Source organism: Carcharhinus amblyrhynchos, chromosome 6, assembly GCF_965287045.1.
Source record: "Carcharhinus amblyrhynchos chromosome 6, sCarAmb.v2.hapA, whole genome shotgun sequence".
NCBI classification, from domain to species: Eukaryota; Metazoa; Chordata; class Chondrichthyes; order Carcharhiniformes; family Carcharhinidae; genus Carcharhinus; species Carcharhinus amblyrhynchos.
This window is the reverse complement of record NC_137329.1, coordinates 48,252,721-48,280,031: the sequence shown is the minus strand read 5'-3', so window position 1 is coordinate 48,280,031 and position 27,311 is coordinate 48,252,721. Positions and strand designations below refer to the sequence as shown.

At 42.9% G+C, this 27,311-nt stretch overlaps 1 protein-coding gene across 2 annotated transcripts in view; it reads right to left on the bottom strand.

Annotated features, from left to right (window-relative positions):
* The window catches only part of slc67a1 (solute carrier family 67 member 1), a 114,269-nt gene that overhangs the window by 24,585 nt on the left and 62,373 nt on the right, over positions 1 to 27,311 (bottom strand). The window contains exons 5-8 of one of the 2 annotated variants that reach the window (XM_080190412.1): positions 23,639 to 23,754; positions 20,892 to 21,002; positions 10,891 to 10,991; positions 5,926 to 7,563 (exon numbers count right to left, since the gene is read on the bottom strand). In XM_080190412.1, coding sequence (XP_080046538.1) covers positions 7,348 to 7,563; positions 10,891 to 10,991; positions 20,892 to 21,002; positions 23,639 to 23,754 — 544 coding nt within the window. In that variant the 3' untranslated portion in view covers positions 5,926 to 7,347. Of the gene's footprint in view, positions 1 to 5,925; positions 7,564 to 10,890; positions 10,992 to 20,891; positions 21,003 to 23,638; positions 23,755 to 27,311 lie in introns of those variants that run through there. The other variant, XM_080190411.1, reaches the window with a different exon arrangement.

Sequence of the window (27,311 nt, the reverse complement as noted above, 5' to 3'; positions counted from 1 at the left end):
TATAATGAGGTTTTATAACACTTCAGGTGAATAGATAGGTTAAAAAGTTGTGAAGAACAGGTGTTTCTTGTTTTTAAACTACTCATCAATTTAATGAGTCTTGTATGAACATTTGACCAGAAATGAGAGCTGCGATTTTCCCAAAAGCACCGAACAGGCAGGAAAACTATTCTAGATCCCGACTGTTTTGTCAGTTCAATTTCTCACTTGAATCTCCCCACTCTCTGCACTGCAGAGGTCCCAATCATGAATCGCATTAAAAACCCAAGTGGTGGGGCTTATCCATGCCAGAGTCTGGGACTCTGCACATGCGCAATGGCCCTGATCTATCAGACTTCCCGTTTGCTGGCTGGCTGGCTGGCCGGCCGGGGACTCCCGCAGTGCTGCCCTTCCAGCCCACTCCACGGCCCGATCATGGCCCCCACAATAATTCTCAGGCCAGCCCTGACTCCCCGTCCCGGAGCACCCCGATGTCTACCCCAAATCTCCCCCCAAGCAGTGGTGACCCCTACCCCCCCAATCGCTGTTCTCCCCCATCCCAGACCGATCTTAATGCAGAGTGGCACTGGAACCCCCTCACCCTCACCGATCGCCCTTAGGCCCTTGGCATTATCTGATGCCCGGTGGGCAATGCGACAGTGCTCCCTGGGCATGGGCATTTTGCCCTTTGGGCAGTGCCAGAGGGCCCATGCCCAGGGGCCACCACCCCTGCTGCGCAACCCCCTGGGGGGCCCTGATTGCTCCCCTTCATTTTGGTGGGATCTCCTGCTAGTTCCCCGAATGTGGTAAGCTACTCTAAACCCTGCTCGCATGAAGTACTCCGAGCGTATTGGGAGATTCAATCGGGACCAGTAAGTTCCCAATAATGCAATGTAAAAGACATTTAAAACATATTAAAATCAGATTCAAATTACTTACCTGCCTTCCCACCAGTTTGCAGCATAGTCTGGCCTGCGACTTTTGAATCCTATATTAAGTTGATATTTCTCGACACCGTAGCTATGACTACTGTAACACTGAATTCTGCACCCTCTCTTTTCCTTCTCCCCTATGTATTCTATAAACTGTATGCTTTGTCTGTATAGCACACAAAAAAAAAATTTTTCACTGTATACCAATACATGTGACAATAATAAATCAAATCAAAAATCATAAAACATCTCAACCTGTGTGTTGCATCCACTCACTTATGATTATTTTATTCTGTTGTTTGTAACCACATTATTGTGGGGGCAGAAGTGCAAGTATTTTCAGATTTTAGTTTTGTTGCTGTTCTACTGAGTGTGTTCAAATTCAATGGCTTCATAGCGGCTGCTTTGATGCACTTTTTTTCATTTGTTGATTTGCAGCCTGTCACTGATTTTGTTTGTTTTATCGCCACCATATCTCTCTGGGATCCTTGTCTCGTCTTTTTCTCCTCTTGACTTTCCTGACCAGAAAAACAGTTACTGGCTGACTTGCTTCAAAAAATTCACTTCTGTAATGGCCACAGGAATTAGTAATTTTTAGAAGTGCCTGGGTCTACCTGCATGCCATTTTCTAAAAGTTTTGGGTCATAACAAAGGGTTAGAGATTTAGTGAATTTGGAATAGTAAACACAAGTTACACAAAACTGTGCTCTAGCCTAGCAACAGGGGTCCAGGGACAGACAGAAAACAAATCCAGAAAACAAATTCAGTATGTTTATGACAATGTGAAGGAGTTCTAAGCTCCTTGATAGGACTTGTAAGTTTAGGGAACTTGTGTTTGTTCTGCAGTTGAGTAATAGTGAGCTTAGATTCAAAAGTCTGGCAGCAGGGAACAAGTTTTTCTTGAGTTGGCCTCAAACTTTTGTATCTTGTTCTCAACAGAAGGAGGTGCAAGAAAATATATCTGGGATGCATAAGAACCAGGTCTCTCAGGGAGAGATACCAGCCGGAGAAAAATATTAGTGAATACTCAGAATTGCACCAGAAGCAACATCTTGTAACCAGGGCAGTTCAAGATGTTATGATAGGAACTCTTCAGTAGAGATTTACTGGCATAAAAGATATGGGTTGGAATTTTCTGACTGTTCATGCTTGTGGGATTTTCCCATCTCATTGCAGTGAGCAGAGATTTGGTTTGTTACCAAATTCTCCATCTTCACTGCACGGGAGCAGGAGCATGGCAGTGAACAGGCGGTAAAACATGCTTCCGTGTTGCAAGTCTAAATTATTTTCTGTGTTCATACTGGGAGCTTGCCAACCTTTTTGTCTGGTGTAATACAAGTTCATCAGTAAATTTTTGTGAATTTGAAATACAAATTAGGATCAAACCACATTGTACTCTGGACCTGCTTGTCCAGTATTCACATCTACTGGAACCATAACAATACATAGAATAAATGTAGCTTTAAAAACAGTTGCAGCAACTAGAGCATCAGGGCAGAAGACAAATATGGAACTTTTAAGATGCTTCCTAAGGTTGTCAGCCTTTGTTGTTAGTGCCCTGTACTCAGAAACTAGTTCTGTTACAGCACATTTAATGCCTAGGCACTTAATCCTTCATGGAATAATAACACTGTATTTTAATCTACTTTTAACCCAACCCAGTTTTCCCAAATTCCATGTTCTCCATCTATTGTGCTGCTTAACCAGATGACGACTTGTGATCCCATACCCAATAAACTTTCACCAGAATCCCCAAACATGCCTATCAAATGCTTCTTCAATGCTGCAAAGGTTTAGGATTTCTACTGCAATTCTGTGAAGTGTGTATGAAACTCACAATGCCTCCATAAGCTGCCCTGATCCTTTTGCAAAAATAAATAAATATTTTATTCAATATTTTAGCTATGTCCATACTGACTACTTACCATTTCAGGAATCAGTAGTTTTACAGTCTTGTATTTTTGATCCCATTATCCCTTCACTACCCCAGTCAGATGTAGTTGAAGTATGAAGGATATTGTTAAGAGGAGGAAACAAATAGCCACAAAGGACTGACTAGAAAATTAGCAAATCTGAAGTCAGCATAGAGATCAAATAGTAATCCACAAACAGCACAGATGTTGAATTATCTGCAGTGTTAAAGCAGACCAAAGCAACAGAGGAGCTTAGACAGCAGCAGAGACAGGAGATAGCAAAAGGCATTGTACACAGGAAGCAGCAACACCCCACAATGCAAAAGTTACATGTTGCCCCTGTCATAGATCCAGAATCTATTTTACTTACTTGTGACTGGAACTGGGAGGCAGTGAGTGAGTTTAATGTGGAAAATTCATGCAATACAGCAGCCCTGCTACTTTGAACATTTAGACTAAATGTCAAATGACTGCCAAGGAGATCAACAGAATGGCAGATTTAAGTTCTTACAGCATGAAGCAATGCAGTTCATAATGATGGAGCAGTTCCATGCTGTTTACTTGCTTTGACTGAAAATCTATCAGTGGGGCAATTCCAAGTCAGGCTGGGAGGAGAGAAAGAGGGCTGGAAAAATTACTGGAAGTTATGTTTCAGCTGTACAGAGTTCTGGTTAAACTCCATCTGGAGTATTGCATTCAGTTCTGGGCACCAGTCCTCAGGAAAGATATACTGTCCATGGAGGGGTTCTGCACAGCTTCACCAGAATGATACCGAAACAAAAAAAGTTAGCTCAGGTTTGTTTGACATTTTTGCAAGGGATCATGTTTGGATTGAATTTCTCACTCATGGGACAAATGAGCAAATTTTGGAAAGATATCAAAAAAAGTTGAGGTATTTAGAAAGGAAACAACCTCTGAGCAAATGTAAAGCAATATCAGCACATTAATTTGATAAATTGCAAGAAAAGTATTAATAAAAATGATCAAGTGAGAGAGTCAGTGTGTGCATATGTCTGGTTCACTCAGCCTTAGGGTGTTCACTCACTCTCACCCATTGTGAGAGGGTACACAAATATGTTTTGAGTGGGGTGGTGACAGTAAGTGAGAAACACAAGTCTGGGAACAACGCACAGTCTCATCCACGTACTGTCAGTGCACCACCACATGCAAATGGATTCACTGTCTCCTGTACAAACACACACTCACTCACTATCCCCCCCACCCCGCGCCACACACACACACACACACACTTCTCCCTCATACACATAGGTTGGGCAAGCCTGGGCTCAGGATAAGATGCCATAACCATTAATTTAGAGCAACCACATTCCGTAAATAAGCTTTCTGACAGCATTCTAGAAAGGCTGGTTAAAATTTGGAACTATGTCACCTGAAAAACTTTTGTGGCTGGATTAATTAGAAAAGTCAAAACTGAGATTGGTAGATTTTTGTTAGGCACGAGTACTAAAGATTCACAACCAAGGTGACAAGAGTTAAAATGCAGATGAGCCTCAGCCATGATTTAATTAAAAAACTGATCAAGTTCAAGGGACTAAATAGTTGGGGTCCTGGGCCAGAGTGGTCCCCAACAATTTTTCTTGTTTGGCATAAATGTGAGGAAAAAATGTTTCACTTCAGGAGTAATTCCACTGACAAATTAGGGATCTTTTATGAAAACAAGCTTTATTCATAACACAGTTCAAGTATAATGCAAACAAAATGAAGCAGCGTAACTGTTAACAGTTGAACAATCTTTAAACATGAAAAGAAACAATTTTAATTTATAACATCACTATTTCAGTTTTAAAATAAGCAACATTCTTCTTACAAACTTAAAATCCACTTTGGAATATAGTTAGCAATCACCAATATTGCTATCATGACAGCAAACAACCTTGGAGTTTTCAGAGAGACAAAGAGCTTTCAGAAACCTGCAAAATTCTCTCAACTTCAACCAGAACAGTCCAACTCTTTTTTCCAAAAGCCTATTTCTTTTTCTGCTACAGATCCAGGACTGCATGTAAACCATGGCATCACATGACTTAGCCAATCACTCTAATCTGAAATCCCAAGGGAGCTGAACAAAACAAGAGTCAATTAACTTTACTTAACAACTAGCATTATTTAAATGTGTAATTATTCTGCTCTCCCAGCATCTGAGCTGCATTCCTCCAGACATACTGACTGCCTGCAGTAAAAAGCTGAACTTTAAAACATTCTACTGAAACATTAAACAAAAACATAAACACCATTTGCGCACTTTCATTACAGAAGAAAGAATAGCGACTCTGGCAGTGAGATTTTTTTTCATTTACGGAATGTGGCATTTATTGCCCATTCCTAGTTGACCTTGAGAAGGTGATGGTGAGCTGCCTTCTTCAACTGCGGCAGTCCAAGGTGTAGGTATACCCACAGTTCCGTTAGGGAGGGAATTCCAAGATTTTGGCCCAGCGACACTGAGGGAACGGCAACATATTTCCAAGTCAGGGTGATGAGTGATTTGGAGGGAAACCTCCAGATGCTGGTGTTCCCAAGTATCAGCCACCCTTGTCTTTCTAAATGATAATGGTCATTGCTTTGTAGGCTGCTGCCTGAGGAACCTTGGTGAGTTCCTGCAGGACATCTTATAGATGGTACACACAATTGCTGTTGTTTGTTGGCGGTGAAGGAATTAAATATCTGTGAAAGGGATAGCAATTAAGCTGGCTCTTGGTCCTGGATGGTATAAAGGTTCTTGTATTGTTGGAGCTGCATTCATCCAGGCAAGTGGATGTTACATTCCATTACACTGTGCCTTTTAGATGGTGGGCAGGCTTTGGGGAGTCAAGAGGTTTGGTGCTTGCCACAGGATTCCTAGCCTTTGACCAGCTTCGGTAGTATTATGTGACTAGTCCAGTGCAATTTCTGGTCAACAGTAATGCACAAGATGTTGATAGTAGGGAATTCAGTGATGAATATCGTCGCAGAATCCCTTTAGTGCAGAAGGAGGCCATTCTGCTCATCGGGTTTGCAGTGATAACAATCCACCCAGGTCCTATCCCCTATACCCCCACATATTTATTGTCAAGGGGATTAGGAGGATAAGGGACAATTTAGCATGGCCAATCCACCTAACCTGCACATCTTTGGACTGTGGGAGGAAACCAAAACACCCAGAGGAAACACACACAGACACAGGAAGAATGTGCAAACTCCACACATCCAGTGACGCGAGCTGGAATTGAATCCAGGTCCCTGGTGCTGTGAGGCAGCAGTGCTAACCACTGTGCCACCCAACCTCTCTTTCTGGAGACACTACTGCCTGGCACGTGCAGCACAGGTGTTACTTGCCACTTGTCAGCCCAAGCCTGGATATTGTCCAGGTCTTGCTACATTTGTACATGGACTACTTCAGTAACTGAGGAATCACATATGGTGAACATTGTGCAGTCATCAGCGAACATACGCACTTCTGACCTTATAATGGAAGGAAGATAATTGCTGAAGCAGTTGAAGATGGTTGGGCCAAGGACACTACCCTGAGGAATTTCTGAATTGATGTCCTGGAGCTGAGATGATTAACCTCCAACCACCACAACCACCTTCCTTTGTGCCAGGTATGACTCTTGATTTCCACCGACTCCAGCTTTGCTATGGTTCCTTGGTGCCATACTTGATTAAATGCTGCCTTGATGTTAAGTACAGTTACTCTCACCTCACTTCTGGCATTCAGCTTTGTTTGTCCGTGTTTGACCAAGGCTGAGGTCAGTGACCGAGTATCTTTGGCAAAATCCAAATGCAGCATGCATGAGCAGGTAATTGCTGAGTAAGTGCCATTTGATAGTTCTGTTGGTGACTCCATCCATCACTTTACTGAAAGATTATAGAGAGTAGATTGATAGGGCGATAATTGGCTGGGTTGGTTTTCTTCTGTTTGTGTACCGGACATACCACATTGCAAGGTAGATGCCAGTGTTGTAGCTTACTGGAACAGTTCAGCTATTGGTGCACCCCACACTAAGTTCTGGAGAAAAGTCTTCAGTACTATTGCCAGAATATTGTCAGGGCCCATAGCCTTCGCAATTTTCAGTTATTTCAACCATTTCTAGATATCACGTGCAGCAAATTCAAATTGGCTGATGACTAGCATCTGTGATATGAGGGATCTCCGGAGAAGGCCAAGATGGACCATCCATTTGGTATTTCTGGCTGAAGATTGTTTTGAATGCTTCAGCCTTCTCTTTTACACTGTATGGGTTCTCTCATCATTGAGGATGGGGTTATTTATGGAGACTCCTTCTCCACTGAATTGTTAATTGTCCACTAACATTCATGATTTGGTAATGACAGGACTGCAGAACATTGATCTCATCTGTTGCTTGTAGAATTGCTTAGCTCTGTCTAATACTTGCTGCATATGCTGTTTAATATGTAACTAGTCCTGTAGTGTAGCTTCATCAGGTTGACCCTTCATTTTTGGCTCTTCTGCACTCTTCATTGAACCAGGATTGATCTCCTGGCTTGGTGGTGATAGTAGAGTGGGGTTACAGATTGTGATTGAGTACAATTCTGCTGCTGCTGATGGCCCACAGCCCGTCATGGATGCCCAGTCTCAAGTTACTAACTGTTTGAAATTTATCCCATTTAGTATGGTTGTAGTGCCAGACAACACTATGGAGGATATCCTCAAGTTGAAGACTGGACTTTGTCTCCACGAGAACTGTATGGTGGTAACTTCTACCGATTCTGGACAGATGCATCTGCGGCAGGCAGGTTGCTGAGAATGAGATGAAGTACGTTTTTCCCTCACCACCAGCCACAGACCTGGTTTAGCAGCTACGTCATATAGGAGCCAGCCAGCTCAATCTGTGGTGGTACTAATGAGTCACTCTTGGTGATGGACGTTGAAGATCCCCAACCAGAGTACATTCTGCACCCTTGCCACCCTCAGTGCTTCTTCCAACCGGTGTTTAATGTGGAAGAGAATTGAGGGGGGGAAACGGTATGTGATAATCAGCAGGAGGTTTCCTTGCCATTTTTGACCTGGTGCCATGAGACTTCATGGGGTTCAGAGTCAACGTTGAGGACTCCCAACACAACTTTCTCCCAATGATATACCACAGTGTCACCACCTCTGCTGGGTCTGTGCTCATGGTGGGACAGGATGCACCCAGGATTGGTGATGTCTGGGACATTATTGAGCTATCAGTAGTGAATTAGCAGGCTGCCATCTTGAAAACTGGCAACACCCAATTACCCAAAACCATCAATTCCTCCCAACAAACCTCCAATCTCATTGCTTCTCCATTTCCCTCTCGCTTAAAACTTGCCAATTTGGTCACGGTTTTAGTTACTTGTCCTCCTTAACTGGCTGATTGCCAAATTTTGTTTGCTAACAAAATTGTGAAACACCCTGGAATATTTAATCACATTAAAGGTGCCATACAAATGTAAACTTTTGCCATAGTCAGGTAGATAGCATTCTGGGTGACCTGTTGGTTTTGGGGTGCCCCAGGGGTCGGTGCTGGGGCCTCAGCTATTTACCATTTATATAGATGATCTGGAGGAGGGAACCGAGTGCAGGGTGTCGAAATTTGCTGATGACACCAAGATTGGTGGAACGGCAAATTGTGCGGAGGGTGTGGAGAGTCTGCAGAAGGATCTAGATAGGCTGGGCGAATGGGCCAGGAAATGGCAAATGGAATTTAATGTTGGCAAGTGTGAGGTGGTCCACTTTGGTAGGAAGAATGGTAGGAAGGACTATTACTTACGGGGCGAAAAACTGCAGCAGGCGACGGTGCAGAGGGACCTCGGGGTCCTTGTGCATGAGTCGCAAAAACCCAGCTTGCAGGTGCAGCAGGTGGTCAGGAAGGCGAATGGGATGCTGGCCTTCATAGCGAGGGGGATTGAATATAAAAGTAGGGAGGTCTTGCTGCAGCTGTATAGGGCATTGGTGAGGCCGCAGCTGGAGTACTGTGTGCAGTTTTGGGCGCCGCACCTGTGCAAGGATATTTTGGCCCTGGAGGGAGTGCAGAGGAGGTTTACTAGGCTGATACCGGAGTTGAGGGGGTTGAGCTATGAGGAGAGGCTGAATAAACTAGGCTTGTACTCGCTAGAGTTTAGAAGAATGAGGGGAGATCTCATTGAGACGTATAAGATGATGAATGGGATGGATAGGATAGAGGTGGAGAGACTCTTCCCGCTCAAAAAAGACAGTAGGACTAGGGGGCACAGCCTCAAGATAAAGGGGAGGCGGTTTAGAACGGAGTTGAGGAGGAACTTCTTCACTGAAAGGGTGGTGAATCTCTGGAATTCTCTGCCCGTTGAAGTGGTGGAGGCTGCCTTGCTAAATATTTTTAAGAAGCGGGTTGATGGGTTTTTGATAAGAGGGGGGATTAAGGGTTATGGGGAGAGGGCGGGAAAGTGGAACTGAGCCACAACAGATCAGCCATGATCTTATTGAATGGCGGGGCAGGCTCGAAGGGCTAGATGGCCTACTCCTGCTCCTATTTCTTATGTTCTTATGTTCAAATGAGATGTTGTCAATTTATTCGCAAATTGTTGCCAAACATCAAATGGCAATTAGATTCTTTTGTAGGGAGCAGAGAAATTGATCAGTTTTTAGAATGCCAATTTCTCAGGAATGTGTGGTTTCTGTGGCCCAAGTTATTTGCAATCCTTTAGATATATACAGAATGAAAGAGGTAAAAAAAGAGGCGAGAGAAAAAAAATTGCATTTACATACTGCCTTGCACAACATCAGGATGTTGCAATGAGATTTACAGCCTATGAAATACTACTGAAATGTAGTTACTGTTGCAATATGAAAAGCATGACAGCCAGTTTAATAGCCACATAGCAGAGAGGCGAGTCAAAAAATGGAAGAGGAAAGAATGAAGCAATTTTGATACCACATCTCCTGCTAGAGACAAAGCCTAATCAAAGAATATTGGCACTTCAAATTATAAGTAATATGCTCCACAAAACATATATAAAGGAAATTTAAAGACTATCAATATCAGATATAGAATCATATAACAACAGAGATAAACATGACCTCCCCAAAGAGGAAATGAACGTAGAGGCAATTCACTGTGGGTGGTTTTATAATACAGGAGAATGAACAGTTCATTCTACTGAAAATTCTCCTTTACCCAATGTATTGAAACATTATCCCTCCACTTCTCCCACCTGAGTCTATATTCAACACAATTGATGGAATAAAAATGCCTTTCTCCCTACTGGCTAAAATGTCTTAATCGAGCTCCTAGAGGATGTAGCTCATAAATTAGCCCTAAAATGACAGCCTCATTCAGTCAGACAATAATTGTTGCAGCAAAATTATAGGAATATCACACTCAATTTAAAAAGGTGTGAAGATTGAAAATCATTATCACCAATAATCAACTTTTCCCCTTCTTGGTTCAGGCAGTTGCACCATCACCACTACTGCTTGACTAATGCTGGATTCAGCAAAGGCCAGATGATGAACTTGAAACCTTTCTAGGCTAAACACCTCAACACTAAGGTGTCACCAAGAATTCTGAGTAGGCCACTGTGTCACTTTTTCTGGGTGCTCCTGTGCTGGCACTTCCTTCAAAGGCCATCTTTCCTCCTCACTTAAATAATCCATCCCTAACCTGTTCCTGTCTCCACTGCAGGCCAGTTCCTCCAAGGTAAGCTGTGTAAATCCTTGTGTTAAAGGGGACAAAGATCTCTTGAAGCAAAGAAAATATTCAGGAAAATCCTAAGATTCACTACGTGCATTCACTGCAGATAAAACCAGAGAACTGCAGAGGAACTGAGACTGATCCTGTACTACTGCCACAAAAAAACCTCCAAAATTTACCAGTGATTGATACTTAATCCTAATAATACTGTATTATGTAATCTTTGGACAGTGTTATATTTGTTATATTTTTCATTCTGTAAAATGCAGCTATAGTGCCCTAAAGATACACTAAGCATTTTGATGCCCTAAAGATACACTGAGTATTTCTGATATATTGTGGAAGAGGAATCACTTCTTTGCAGTTATCTCAGGTACTGCTCAGGGTTGCAAGAGAGAGTATTATAATGTCTCTTACCATTTGCAACACACCAATGTAAGCCATGAGGTAGCCATTGTGCTCTGCCTGCAATTTGAAATGGTCCATAGCAACAATTGAAAACATACTCTGGAACACTCCTGAAAAAGAACATGGAAGTCAAGTCATTCAAGATCTCAATACCTGTTAGATGTACAAAACTAGTGACTATATTTTGGAGCATGGGTTTTGGTACAGAAAAATTCTCAAATTAATCAATATTAGATTTCAGGTGGTTCTTAACTTTGTGTAGAGAACATTTTGCTTGGGCTGTCTAAACAATTTGGAACAAATTTACTGAGGAATTTACACAGCCTCAACATTGCTATTCTATCACAACATGGTAAAAACAGGAGGGTGAGAAAGGTCCTTTTGAATGAGTTTTAAGTTGCACACTTCCACATATTTCACAAGCTAATGAGTAGCTAATAAGATTACCATTGCAGTTTTTTTTAAAGTTTTTTTTTTCTAATCTCTAGATGGTTTCCAATAGCACTAGAGGTTCCATCAGAACAGCACCATTTATTTAGATGTAAAATTGAAAACTGGAGAAGTTCCTTGACAATCCACTATAGAATGAGCTGTCGTTCAGTCCATCAGAATCATACAAACTAGAAGGTTCAGTTAAGAGTTAGTTGATGGGAAGGATGATAAATTGGAATGGGTGTTAGAAATCCAATCTTGCGCTCCCTGGAAGGTGGAAAAAAAAGCCACAGTTCCTGCTCCCAATCACTATTGAATGAGCCTTGTTAGATAGTGCACATGCTAGTGAAAACAGCAATGCACTCAGCTGCAATGCTCCCTACAGTGGAAAAGTCTGCTAACACCCAGCTTTGTACTGCTAGGAGACTGGGGCTAAGCAAAGCCCAGAACAGTTACCAGTCCAGTGAAGCTGAAGTGCAGAGCAGCCACTGGCTCCATGCAGTTGGTGATTGGGACAAAGGAAAGTCCTTGGGTACTGGGGTTCTGCTCAGAGTAGCTAGAGAGCTGAAATTGTGCTGGCAACTAGATGCTAACGTGCAGCCTTATGAATCCAATTGAGTCCTCTGGCGTTTCATATAACATAGAACAGTACAGCACAGGAACAGGCTCTTCGGCCCACAATGTTGTGCCAAACATAATGCCAAACTAAATTAATCCCTTCTGTCTGTCCTTGCTCTACATCCCTCTATTCCTTGCATATTCATATTCAAAAGTTCCTTAAACGGCCCTATCATATCTGCCTCCAACACCATCCCTGACAGTACATTCCAGACCACAGTCTGTAAAAAAAACTTGCTCCTCACATCTCCTTTGAACTTCCCCCTTTCACCTTAACTACATGCCCCCTAGTATTCGCCATTTCAGCTCTGAGAAAAAAACCCACCTATGTCTCTCATAACGTTATAGACTTCTATCACGTGTCCCCAGCTCCAGAGCCCTAGATTGTCCAGCCTTTCCTTATAGCTTATACCCTCTAATCCAGGCAACATCTTCTTAAACCTCTTTTGCACCTTTTCCAAAGCCTCCACATCCTTCCTGTAATGTGGTGACCATAACTGAATACAATACTCTAACTGCCGCCTAACCAAAGTTTTATAAATCTGCAATATGACATCCTGACTCTTGTACGTAATGCCCTGGCCAATAAAGCTAAGTATTCTATATGCTTATGGACTTGAACCCCAAGATTTCTCTGAAAATCAATTTGTTCAGGGTTCTGCCATAAACTATATACTTACCCTTAACATTTGATCTCCCAAATGCAGCACCTCACACTTGTCTGGATTAAACTGCTTCTGCCGTTTCTCTGCCCATATCTGCAACTGATATATATCCTGCTATATCCTTTGATAACTTTCTACACTATCCACAACTTCACCTATTTTTGTGTCGTCTGCAAACTTAATAACCCTTAATAACGTTTTCATCCAAGTCATTTATATAGATCACAAACAGAATAGGTCCCAATGCAGATCCCTATTGAACAAAGAACAAAGAACAACACAGCACGGGAAACAGGCCCAACAAGCCCATGCCGCCATTTCAACATTGAGAGTCCTTTCTTCCACCCATGACCCTTGTCTACGCTAATGGCACTCCACGTAGGAAACCAGATTGAGGGGAGACTAATTTAGGGACAATTTGTTACACTAATCAGCCTAAGAGCACATCTTTGGGGTGTGGGAGGAAACTGGAACACCTGGAGAAAACCCATGCAAGCATAGGGAGAATGCGCAAACTCCCACAGACACTGGCCCAAATCCATGTATCTGCACAGCAAACAGTGATAGTCACTGAGCTGTCGTGTTGCCCATCAGCTGGTCCAGTTTAAGCATACACTAATGATGTGAAGGACTAGGCTACTCTCGAAACATCCAAGAGCAGCTGTCGCACTATTGAATACCACTAGTCACAGATCTCCAGCTAGAAAAACACCCTTCCATCATTACTTTCCAACTTCTATGGGCAAACTAATTCCGAATCCAAACAGCCAAGTCACCATCAATCCCATGCATCTTAATCTTCTGGATGAAACTACCTAGTCGAAAACATTACTGAAATCCACGTAGCAACATCCATTGCTTTACCCTCATTTGTCACCTTCTTCACCTCCTTGACAAAATTAATCAAGTTAGTAAGACATGGCCTGTCTTGCACAAAGCCATGCTGACTCTGCCTAATTAGGTTTTTCCCGAATACATGCAAATCCTATCTCTAAGGATCTTTTCCAATAGTTTCCCAACCACCAATGTGAGACTCACTGGTCTATAATTTCCTGGATTTTTCCTTTTTCCTTTCTTGAACAGAGGAACAACATTGGCTACTCTACGGTCCTCTGGAAACTCTCCAGTAGCTGGCGAGGATACAAAGATCTTTGTCAGGGCCTCAGCAATCTCCTCTCTTGCCTCTCTCAATAACCTGGGATAGATCCCTTCGAGCCCTGGGAACATATGCACGTCAATGCTCTACTCAGGAGAAAAAAAATGGGCAACTAGGAGGCAAGTAGTCATTGGAGAAGACTGAATTCAAGTGCCTTTTAAAGGAAATTAGATGCCAGTTCTTTAAAATAGAGAATCTGAAATCTCTCAGGAGGGAGACAATTTTAAGAGTTTTTGTGACTCACTGACATCAGGGTGGGTTGCTGAGAAAATTCAGGTGATTTGTCTTAGTTATATATGCCATTTAATGTGCAGTTTATGGTGTATTCAACCACCGTTTGTCTGTTAATTCAGGTTTATCTCATATTAATTTTGAATGTTAGAACATAAGGTACCACGGTGATTAGCACTGCTGCTTCACAGCTCCAGGGATCCAGGTTCAACGTCAGCCTTGAGTGACAGTCTGTGTGGAGTGGCACACTCCCCCATGTCTGCATGTGCTTCCTCCAGGTGCTCTGGTTTCCTCCCAAAGTCTAAAAATGTGTAGGTTAGGTGGATTAGCCATGGTAAATGTGGGATTAGAGGGATAGGGTGAGGAGAGAGCATGGGTATGATATGTTGTCAGAGACTTAGTACAGACATGATGGGCTGAATGGCCTCTTCTACACAGTAGGGATTCTATAATAAGATAGATAGTGTTGACCATTTGCTTTGCTAACTTTTGTATAAATCAACTTATTTTGTTTGTTGAAAACCTCGGAATCTCTTGGATTTATTCGCTTGATATGTAACTGGGATTTCAAATTTTGTCTAGTTTAACAATAAAGATTACTGGTCTTTAACTGGATTGCAACAAATTTTGGGGACTCTCTGGAACTGTAACAAAATTTGGGGGCCTGATCCAGTGTCGTAATAAAATTTGCAGGGTCTGTCCAGGATTGGAATGAATGACCATTTGGGGGGGTGGGAGAGCGAAGGGGGTGAGTGGAAGGAGGAGAAATTAACCCCCGATAGTTTAGCATATAATTGAAGACTGTTAGTCATTTGGAGATGTAGTACTCAGTGAATATATTCTTCCTAAATTGTGTTCAGAGATTGCAGGGACATAGATACTCATCTGTTATTGCCACAACATAACTAGGAGCCATTAAAGTAACAAGAATTATTAATTTCAAGGCAAGCAATTATTTCCAGGCACCTTAAAAAGCTTATTCCAGGACCAGTCTACTTGAGTTTGTGTTCTGGTCACAGAGAATACATAAAGGATTGTTCTTAAATAAATTTAAGAGATTAAACACTAAGAGGCACTCAATAGATTTCTGACATTTTGGTGGCAATTCTCCCACCCCATCACGCTAATTTTCTAGCACAGCATGGTGGGAGAATCTCACATCTGGGCATGCGTGGGATTCGTGCATGCGTTTTTGCTGCACATGCATCTCCCAGTGTTGGATTTCCAGCGTCGTCAGATCTGCGCTGGAAATCAGCGGGAACACCAGGTAAGTAATCTACATTTATTTTTAATGTCAATGATTAGTGAGCCCAGGAGTGAATTCTCTGGATCTGCTAGCCTCTCCTACCCTGCCAGAGTATTTCACTCTAGCGGGGTTAACAGTAGGTGCCCACTTTCGGGAAACTATCAGGATGGCTCTGCTGGAATCAGGTTGGGGGCAATCAGGGCCTCCCAGACGGTCAGACAGCAGTGAATCAATGGCCCCTGGGCATGGGCACTCTGGCAGTGCCAGCCTGTGCCCCCAGCACTGCCCAAGGGGCAAAGTACCAATATCCAGTAGGCATCTTGGCACTGCACATTAGGCATAGGGCAGTACCAAGGGGGTGGGGCCTAACAGGGGCAATTAGTGGGGGGTTCCCACTGCCACTCTGCATGGGGACAGGAGGGAGGCGAGCAATCAGTGGGGTGTCAGCCAAAGTGGAGGCGCTGGAGATTGGGCCGGGCCAGACTGGGACTGGCAGAAGGGGAAAGAGGGATGGGTTGGGCTGGGCAGAGGGAGTGCTATCAGGCTGTGGGGGGAGCGCTGTGGAGGTCCCTGACTGGCCAGCGACCAAGTTGACCAGCAATTGGGAGGCTGTCAGAGGCCTGGTGGTTTTAGTCTCTCCAGCTTGAATAGGCCCTGCCTGCTGAAATTTAATGATTGTGCACTGCAGAGGCCATCAGCATGACTGAGTGTGGGAGATTCTAGTGTGAACTTCCACTGAAAAAGAACAGCACGAATCATTCCAGTTTCCTCACGAATTTGACATTTAGAATGTTTTTGGGAGAATTGCCCCCTTTGTTTTACTTTCAAATAATATTTCCTGTGCTCCACTGCTGGATGCACCAACATTGCTCCAGTTATCTCATCAAGCACCATTCTCTATGTGTGAGCCTATACTATAATTGTTAAAAGTGCTATTGTCCAGCAAGGGCCTGATCCTGCCCTCATCCATCACCCACATCCACTATGCAACAGGAGACACTGGATTCTGATCAAAATTAGAACTGCAGTTGATTTTAGTTTCTCTCCTATTCCCTTCATGCCCTCTCCAAGCTCATTTAGTCTGAGTCCTACTCTTGCTCCCTAGACTGTTTTGCTACTTTTATAACCACCCAACTTGCCTTCCTAGTTCTCTTGTTTGCTGATATTATTAATGGCTCCCTCTCTTCTCGTATTGTTAGTCCATCAAATCATCATCACCTCCCCTTCCCCGGCTCAAAAAAAATCAATCTTTTCAAACAACTGCTCCCTTCCCTCGGCAAAATCCTTGAATGTTTTGTTACCTCCCAAATCTGTGCCCGTTTCTGGAACGATATTTGCTTCGATAAGGTTCTGGCATTGTCAATGTCTTGCCAAAATGACAAACGTCATCTAGTTTACTGAGACTCCTCATCCTTCTCAACCTGTCTGCAATTTTTGACATGGTTATTTCAAAATTCTGTTCCAGTGCCCCTCCATTGTCATCTAGCTGTATGGGATTGCACTTGCTTGGTTCCATTCTTATGTATCCAATTACAGCCAGGGAAGTGTTGGCATAGTGATATCACCACTAGACTAGTAATCCAGAGATCCAAGATAATGCATTGGGGACCTGTGGTCAAATTCAATAAAAATCTAGAATTATAGTTCTAATGATGACCATGAAATCATTATCGATTGTTGCAAAAACCCAGCCGGTTCATTTATGTGCTTTAGGGAAGAAAATCTGCCATATTTACCTGGTCTGGCCTAGATGTGATTCCAGATCCACAGCAATGTGGTTGATGTTTATCAGCACACTTCAGGGACAATTAGTGATGGGCAACAAATGCTGGCCTTGCCAGTAACATTCACATCCCTTGAAAGAATTTTCAAAAATCACTTGGCTTTGCTTATTGCTTGTGCACCATTACCTCGGGTGTCCCCACAAGGGCTCATTCTGGAGCCTCTGCAATTTCTCATCTGCACACAACATGACCTGAAAGCATTTTTCGTATGTATATTATCGATATGTAGTTCTACCCCACTCCACCCACCTCTCTTGACACCTCCACAATCTCTAAACTGTCAGTACTGGATGATCAGATATTAAATACTGGGAAACTAGAAGTCATTATTTTCAGTCACCAAGCCAATTCTCTTACCATCAACTCCATCCCTTTCTCCGGTGACTATCTGGAACATTCAGTTTTGATCCCTAGTTTGGATTTTCATCACAGACGTGCACCATCAGGAAGACTGCCTATTTATCTTACATGCATTAATAATGTCTGGCTCTAGTTGCTGGAACCCTACTTACGGCCTTGATTATTCCAATGTAATCCTAACCTGTCTCCTCAGTTTTACCTTCTACAAACAAGTCATGGAACACTCCACAGCTTGTATCCTAACTCACACCAAGATCTGCTCATCAATTTCTCTGTGTTTGCAGACTTACATTGGCTCCTGGTTAAGCAACATCTCAATTTGCAATTTTTTTTTCAAATCCCTCCATGACCTAGGCCCTCCATAACGCTGGGGTCTACTCAAGTCTTGCAGCAACATTTTTAAAAGTTTATTTATGAGTGTCGCAAGTAGGCTAACATTAACACTGTAATGAAGTTACTGCGAAAATCCCTTAGCAGGCTTGATCCTAATCTGTGTCATTCTGGATGGATAAGATGAGCTGGCCTTTGTTATCCCAATGATCTTGTGAACTGAGGGTTGAATCGTAGCTGGAGTTTTATTTATTTTGTTGTTAATGAAAGTTTACTGTGAGCGTGCTTTGTGGGGTGAAGTTGCCAGGACAACAGTACATAGTGAATCAGTAACCTGTTTTATATTGCACATTATTTTTAAGAGTTTTTATCCATTAGCTTTCATTTTGTCCTTTTGGCTAGTCTATCTTGGCTCTGAGTTTTTTTTGAGGTACTGAAATATCATGATAATGTTGTGATGTATAGTAGATATTGAAAATATATTGTAGCGAGAAGCAGCAATCAACAGTCTTCACGCTTGCTGATCAAGAAAACAAGAAATAGACCAGAATTTTACATTAAATTTGGGGGCACTCCTGATCCAAAAGTGCACAAAATTAAGCAGGAAGATGTACCCTAATGTCATCATGCACTCGTACTGTGAGATATTTTGGTCGGTGAGAGCACAAGAAATCTCAAGTGCACTCACTGAAAATCAAGAAGCTAATTTAAAGCAAATACCAGTTGACTGGAACTTTACATTCTCCATCTGACTTTATTGTTGGCAAGATGGCCTTTACGTTTAAGCTGCAATCTTGATCCAGGGCAAGATGAAAGATCAGGGCTCAAATAAAAGTAACAAATGTGTTTGTTAACTGGAGGTCTGTGTATAATTGTGTTGCCAAGACATCTGTGGCATAGCTTCTCTGTCGATATTTATTTCATGGGTTGGCAGCTCCCAAGACAGCTCCGTAGTAGCTGCCCTGAGAGAGCATATCAGAAGGGTCAGCCTGCACCCTCGCTCTTCTTGGCGTCTGTCCACTTCCCACCCTCCCTGGCAGCATTCAGCCTATTACAGCATGTGCTTCATGCTGATTGGTTGTTAATTGGCCCTGCAGCATGAAATCGTGCTCTGGGACTGACCGCAGCCTAAAGTGTGTTTCACGCCCATTGAGTGTGCACACCCAATGGTGAAAAATATTGGACGTATAATTGTGAGCCATTTAGTCTTTGCTCTCTGACCTCTTAAAAGTTGTGTTGCGCAGATATACCCAAGTACCTTAACACTTATCACTGATTGTGAAGACCTATGGGGTTCAATCATTCCACTTTGTTGCTCAGGAGCCATTTTACAGTTTCTGGCCTGTGAGATTATTGATAAAATAGAGTTCAATTACACCCACTGTATGAAATAATTTTATTGAATAATAACATGCACCCAGGCAGAAGAAAATCTTCTTCTAATTCTAAAGAATGGAAAAGAGCTTGTTCAATTTATCTGGATTGCAAGTATTGAATTTTTTTCCCCAAATATATTTACTGTTACAATGTCCAGATAGTTCAATGCACGGATCATGTTAATGAGGTCTGAGGCAGCCACCAAAATCAGTGTTATCACCTGTACAGCTATAAATAACTAATGGGATATTTTCCTGTCAAATTAACAATTTTGCATGATGCTGTTCACTGAAAATGTGTATTCTCTGGTTTGTTTTAGTCATGGTGGGATCGCTACAGGGTGCACACAAACTAACACTACATTATTTGATGCTGCTGTTAATATTAATGATGCATATATATTGGAAGATATTTGTAACCAGATGCCATCATTATCATTTTATTAGTACCTTTCTATAATTGGTGAACTGATTGATGAATCTTGAAAGGGGAAAAAATATCATGCATGATTGTGGGGGAGTGTTAAAGTGGAAAGGGGACAGGCAATAAGATACCCTGAAACAAAAGGAGCACCAATGGCCATGGTTTATCGCCCTGACTCTGCCCATCCCACACTACCATCTCTGCATTCAATCAATTCTGGCTTCTTGTTCTCAACTTTAATTGCTTCACCATTGACAACTGTACCTTTAGCTATCAAGAATCGAAAGAATTCTCTCATTAAACCTCTCCGTCTTTCTAAGTCCGATTCCTTCATTAAAACGTTCTTTATAACCTACCTCTTTGATCAAGCTTTTGATTATAAAGCAAATATCTCCTTATGTAACATAGTTTGTTTAACAGTGCTTGTAAAGTACTTTAAAGGCACCATATAAATGTGGTTTACTGTTGCATTTATCCTGAAAGCCCAGAATCAGTTCCACAAGATTGAAGAATTCAGTATTTTAGCAGGCAGATTTCTTAGGTTACTAAGGATACAGGGTTTACCAGCAAATGCTGACATTGATGGATACAGCTAATATTTTGTATACTTAGCCAGAAAATTACTTGATCCCATGAACAGCTGAGCTGCAAACAAAAATTCCATCAAATATGCTCACTTCAAATCATTCAGAACCAAAATGTGTTCTTCTCGCTTGATTGATTCTGGACCAAGTTTCAAGAAACCCAACAGGAGAATGGGCTGTGGTAAAGCAGATCTTAGGTTGGATTTTCAGTCCTCTCTGCGCCTGGGAGCACAAGTGGACAGAAGCCAAAAATAGCTCCACCAACCTATGAGCTGGTAGGAAGCAACCTGTGGGAAAGTATAGTTTCAGAATAAGGTGTCACCATTTAAGATGGAAATGAAGAGGAATTTCTTTTCTCAGCAGGTTTGAACCTTTGGGATTAATCTACCCCAGACAGCTGGCTCATTGAATATATTGAAGACTAAGATAGACAGATCCTGGAACTATAGGGGAGTTAAAGATTATGGGGAAGAGGGAAGAAAAAGGAGTTAAGGTCACAATCAGATCAGCCATGATCTTACTGACAGGCAGAGTAGGTTTGAGGGACAACATGGCTCCTATTTCTTATTCTATGTTCACTAAATGCACTTTAGTTTGAGAAGAAACAAAATGAAAAATACAAACAGTAATCATGATTGTCATTAACTATATTGTCAGCGAGCTAACTCAGCATCAATTGTATATGAATGCGTATAAAATGCACAAAGATGCAGTAACCATTATAATAATGCAGGATAAGAAACTAGGCGATCCAGGGGCTGTACGTTTCCTCTATATTCAATCAGGTACACTAAGATGGCTTACCCATCGGCAGTCCAGTGATAGTTTTAATTGCAAGGATTTCTGCAGCTGTAGGGATGCTCAGTAGTCTTAAGATTTCTTTGACGTTGAAGATGCTCTTACTATGAGCTGTCTCTAAAACAGAAATGATCATATTACTGCTCGGCATTGAAGCAAGGAGCATGCACATACACTCAGTAATGCTTTTTGTTGCTGCCCACCCTCCTCAGCTCAGTTTGCTTTCCTTTTTTTCCGTATCTCAGTATAATCCAGTGATTGCATTTGAGATACTTTCTTCTGTATGGTTTAGTGCTGTTACCCTTGAAGCCTTTTGGGAGTTGCTCCTTACTTTATAAAGAATCAATGCTTCAGGCATTGTGTGCGCGTGTGGGCGGTGGTGGTGGTTGGGGGTGGGGGGGAAAAAAAGAGAGGTGGGGGGGAAGAGAGAAAGAGAAAGAAAAAAAAGAGAGGGGAGGCGGGTGGTGTAATCATGACTGATCTGAGTTTGTCCAAACTCAGCTTACAAATTCCACACAGTCATCTCAAAACAGAGATTATTCATTTTGTAAGTCTGGGCTGGGCACGTACACATTTACCTGGCAAAAAGGATCATGTTTATTCAACTATGCTGCTTATTCCCTGCATGAGAAATATCCTTGTCCATATTGTTTGCCTTAAGAAAAGGATACAATCAGGCTTTTCCAAAGATTCACATGTGACACTGAGCAATGCAGATCAAAATGTAGACCATCCAGCTCTGAACTGTTCCTCCATTTAATTAGATCATGACTGATCTGTACCTCAATCCCACTGAACCTTTGATCCACATGGTGCCTATACCTAACAAAAACCTACTCACCTCAGTCTTGAAAGTTTCAACGTATTCAGCATCCACAGACATTTGGAAAGGAGAGTTTCAGATTTCTATTACCTTTTGTGTGAAAACATCACAGATTCAATTCCCATTCTCTCTCAAGGTAGCTGATCACAGATAAGAGAGCAGTTGAGACATCACAACTGACCTCAGTACTGCTTAATGGGGAGAGGAAAGAATTTATTTGGGTAGCACAGTGGTCAGCACTGTTGTCTCATAGCGCCAGGGACCTGGGTTCAATGCTGGCCTCAGGTGGATGTCTGCGTGGAGTCTGCACATTTCCCCAATGCCTGCATAGGTTTCCTCCAGGTGCTCCGCTTTACTCCCACAGTTCAGAGATGTGCAGGTTGGATTGGGTGGATTGGCCAAGGTCAATTGCCCCTTAGGTGTCAGGTTAGGGGATTAGCCAAGTAAAAATGGTTACAGGGATAGGGTTAAGGGGATAGAGCCTACGTAAGAATCGGTGCAGATTTGATGAGGCAAATAGCCTCCTTTTGCACTGTAGGGATTCAATAATCAGATACTTGAGTGCTCCACTCAACTCCTGCTGGACAGTCCCAATGGACAGATGTTGCCAGAAATCCTGGCCAGGATTCTCCCAGCCCCTTGCTCTGCTCAGGTAGCACAACAGGCCAGGAAACATCAGCGTGCTGATGGCGTTTAGAGAGATGCAACGGTCTCTACCCCAAATACTCCTCTTTTTTCATTAATCAGTCCCATACTGGAAACTGGCACAGGGCTGATTAGCATATTGAAATTTCAATGATTAGCAGGCCCAGGACGATAGTCTTCAGGCCCACTAGTGTCTCCTACCTGCTGGGAGAAGTTCCCACCGGCGGGGTTTACAACTGCACCCCACCAATGGGGAACAGGTGTGCTCAGCCTGCTGGTGGGGTCAGAGGCCATTGAGGCTTCCTGGGAGGTCGGGGGCAGCTTGACACTGCACAAGGGGCACCCTGGCACTCACCACTGGGCATCAGGCAGTGCCAAGGGGTGGGGCCAGAGGTGGGTGGTGGTTGGGACCCAGGCCATTTTGCAATGGGATCGGTGGGGGAGACAGAAAGAGGGCAAATCGGGAATGCACATGGGGCAGGAGTTGCTCGGGGCTGGCTGAGGGAGGGGAGGTGCGGTCATAGCAAGGGGAAGGCCAGCGATTGGGTGCCTGGCGATGGTGGAGAACATTGGACATGCACCAATCTCCCCACTGACAATTTGGCGCATGTGCAGCGGCTCGCTCAGCGGACTGATTTCATCTCGAGTGGGATGAGACCCCACCCTTCACTTTCTGGCGTGAATCCCCAAGGCACTCTGTAACGCACAGAGTGTCGGACAGTCATTTGGGTAAGCACACCCAAAAAACCGTGGAAAAACCTCTCATTTTCCTGCCTGTTAGGCACTTAAGTTTTCTGGGACATTCCCAGCCCATATGTTTAAGATAATTGCAAAAAATGTCAAGGGTAAATGAGTAGAATTTTTGTTAACACAGAGAGAGGGATGCCATGATCTAGAGTGCATTACATGAAAAGGTTGTGTAATTTGATACCATAGGAACTTTCAAAAGGACATACACTAGAAGAGGACAAATTTTAACGGTGGGGGGGAGGGGAGGTGGGGAATAAAACTGTGACGTAGGACTGAATTAAACAGCTCTTTCAAAAAGCTGGCTCAGACACAACAGCCTTTTGTTCCGTAAGTTTCTGTGAAATATCAGAGCAAATCTAATGCCTGTGGAATTACTCTTTACAGCAGATCAAAATCCTCAGGACTGGAAAGTTGAGAAAGAAAACATCAAAAGTAGAAAAAGAGGATAGAAATAGGATTGTAGAAAAAATCTGCACAACGATTAGCATGATTCATGTTTAGACATATGCTGTTATAGAGACAAACCTTAACTGACCTGGTTTATTTTCCTTTGTCGAGGTCACAGGTTTGGTATGAGCTGGGATGTATTTCAAAACTACAATAGCATTAAGAACAGATCCAGCTGCTGCAACATAGGCTGCAGATGACTCCCTGAAAGAGGCAAAAGTTAGATCAACATCACAAGTTTACATTATGCACCTGTCAACAATTAGTGCATTTACTTTCTCCACTTTAATTAAAATTCAGATGGAGACGTTTAATTCAAATATCAAAGCACGTTTTTTTTTGATTTACTGTGCACAAAAAAAACTTTGTTGACTGCATGCATTAATTAGCAGGGATTTCCTATAATCTGGACAAGATTTTAAGAAACCAGTAAGGCAAATTCCCCGAAGCTGCGGCCAGTGGGTTCAATGGTGAGGGCAAGGGAGGCAATTTGGTGGCAGGCCCAAAAATCAATGTTACATTGTGCAAATTTCCCACAGGATCTTCCACTGGTGCTCACCATGGCAGATCAGGAAACCTACTGGTAGTCAGCATGAAACAGACCTGCATCCTGCCAATGTGATGTAAACGAAAGACTAGATGTGCACGCAGAGGTCAGACTTACCTGAAGAATGCCTGGGGCCAACTCTGGAGGTTGGTGACCATGGACCCTGAAACACCACAGTAATGGCTGGGGAGGGCATCTATCTGTGGGCCCTCCAGTTTCAGTATCACTGAGAAGATCTATCATTCAGCCTTAGCTTGTCCCTGGAGACCCACCTTCTTTCTTCAGGAGGTCCATCTTCTTTCTTCAAAAGTGGATTTCTTCAAAATTGGGCACCTTTTCAATATGGCACCTAGATGCAATGGCAGGACATGCACAAACAAGCTTGCTCCACCAAGCTTGGTGGAATATGGCACTAACCCCTCCCCCAAATGCATAATTAATGAGGCCAGGGCAGGAAGAAGAGACATTGTTTCCTCATCAGCTTCCAGAACAGGGGGCACTTCCCACCCCTGCCATGGGACTTAGACCCAGGTGTTTAGTGTAACCTACAATCAATTCGTTTGGAAATGTGAGTTTTTAAGATCAGCACTTACACCCATGTAAGTCCCCAGGGTATCTGATCTAAACCTTACCTTAGTATGCATTTGTGCAATATGCTTTTTTAAAAGTTTTTATCTAGTATTGTCATTGGAATTTAATATGATTAGGTTCAATGGAAAGTCTCTGGTTCATAAGAATTAATAAATTAAAAAAAGAAGGGGTTAATTTTAGTCCTGCATTTTTTTCCTGGTTCTGGTATACATTTTGATCACTTTGCTCCCTGTTCTATTACATTATGTTCTGCTATTACCAGAAATTGTGCCTTTCTCACTTTACGCAAATAGCAGCAGAATATAACGGAGCTCGGATACGTACCTTACATGGCTGTTAAGTCTTCTGATACTCATTCCGTGATTGCGCATGAATAATACAATAACAAAGCAATTATATTTATGTGGGCTCTTAACATAATCAAATGTGCAAGGAACTGCAAAATTAGACACGAGTCAAATAATGGTGGATGACCAAAACCATGATCAAAGATATAGCTTTTGAAAGAAAGAAAGAGGCAGAGAGTTTTAAGGGAATTTCATAGATAGGGCTTAGCCTGGTGGATGCTCAACTGCATGTCACAATGCATCTAGCGTCATGGACATTACACTCTACTCTCCTCTAGTGGTTTTTGCCACACTCTTGTCCTTCAGGTGGAATAGCAAAATTGGTGAACAGACTTAGTGAGAAAACAATATTGTCAATTCATTCTGACAATATGATCATAGGCTCCCTTTGTGACACTCATTTTGAACATGAAATCTAACTTTATTTTATAGGAGTCAACACTGCTTACATAGAACATTACAGCGCAGAACAGGCCCTTCGGCCCACAATGTTGCGCCGACCAGTTAAAAAACAATGACCCACTAACCTAAACCAATCCCTTTTCGTCCATAAACCTATCCACGGATCTCTTAAACGCCCCCAAACTAGGCGCATTTACAACCGCAGCAGGCAGGGCATTCCAATCCCTCACCACCCTCTGGGTAAAGAACCTACCCCTGACATCCGTCCTATAACTACCCCCCCTTAATTTAAAGCCATGCCCCCTCGTGCTAGCTTTCTCCAGCCGAGGAAAAAGGCTATCACTGTCCACCCTATCTAAACCTCTAATCATCTTATATGTTTCAACAAGATCCCCTCTTAGCCGCCTTCTTTCCAGCGAAAACAACCCCAAATCCCTCAGTCTCTCCTCATAGGACCTCCCCTCCATACCAGGCAACATCCTGGTAAACATCCTCTGCACCCTCTCCAAAGCCTCCACATCCTTCCTGTAATGTGGGGACCAGAACTGCACACAGTACTCCAAGTGCGGCCGCACCAGAGTTGTGTACAGTTGCAACATGACGCTGCGACTCCTAAATTCAATCCCCCTACCAATAAACGCCAAGACACCGTATGCCTTCTTAACAACCCTATCTACTTGATTCCCAACTTTCAGGGATCTATGTACACATACACCTAGATCCCTCTGTTCATCCACACTATTCAAAGTCCTCCTGTTAGCCCTATACTCAACACATCTGTTATTCCTACCAAAGTGAATTACCTCACACTTCTCCGCATTAAACTCCATCCGCCACCTCTCGGCCCAGCTCTGCAACCTGTCCAAGTCTTCCTGCAAACTATGACACCCTTCCTCACAATCTACCACACCTCCGACTTTGGTGTCATCAGCAAATTTACTAATCCACCCAACTATACCCTCATCCAGATCATTAATAAAAATTACAAACAGCAGTGGCCCCAAAACAGATCCCTGAGGCACACCACTCGTAACCGAACTCCATGACGAATATTTACCATCAACCACCACCCTCTGTCTCCTATCTGCTAGCCAATTCCTGATCCAATTTCCTAGATTACCCTCAATCCCATACATCTGCATTTTCTGCAGAAGCCTACCATGGTGAACCTTATCAAACGCCTTACTAAAATCCATATATACCACGTCAACTGCCTTACCCCCATCCACCTCTTTGGTCACTTTCTCAAAAAACTCAATAAGGTTAGTAAGGCACGACCTACCCGCTACAAAACCATGCTGACTATCTCCAATCAATTCATTACTCTCCAAATAACTATAAATCCTATCCCTAATAATTTTTTCTAAAACCTTGCCCACAACAGAAGTGAGACTCACCGGTCTATAATTCCCGGGGAAGTCTCTGTTCCCCTTCTTAAACAATGGGACAACATTCGCTAACCTCCAATCTTCCGGTACTATACCAGAGGCCAACGACGACCTGAAGATCAGAGCCAGAGGCTCTGCAATCACTTCTCTTGCCTCCCAGAGAACCCTGGGGTAAATCCCATCCGGACCAGGGGACTTATCTACTTTCAAACCCTCAAGAATATCCAGCACATCCTCCTTATCAACTGTAATACTGTCTATTCTACTCCCCTGCAACCCAGTGTCCTCCTCAACTATATTCTTGTCCCCCTGCATGAACACCGAAGAGAAATATTGGTTCAATGCCTCTCCAATCTCTTCCGGTTCCACACATAACTTCCCTCTGCTGTCTATAACTGGCCCTAATCTTGCGCTAACCAACCTTCTGTTCTTGACATACCTATAGAACGCCTTAGGATTCTCCTTAATCCTATCAGCCAAAGTCTT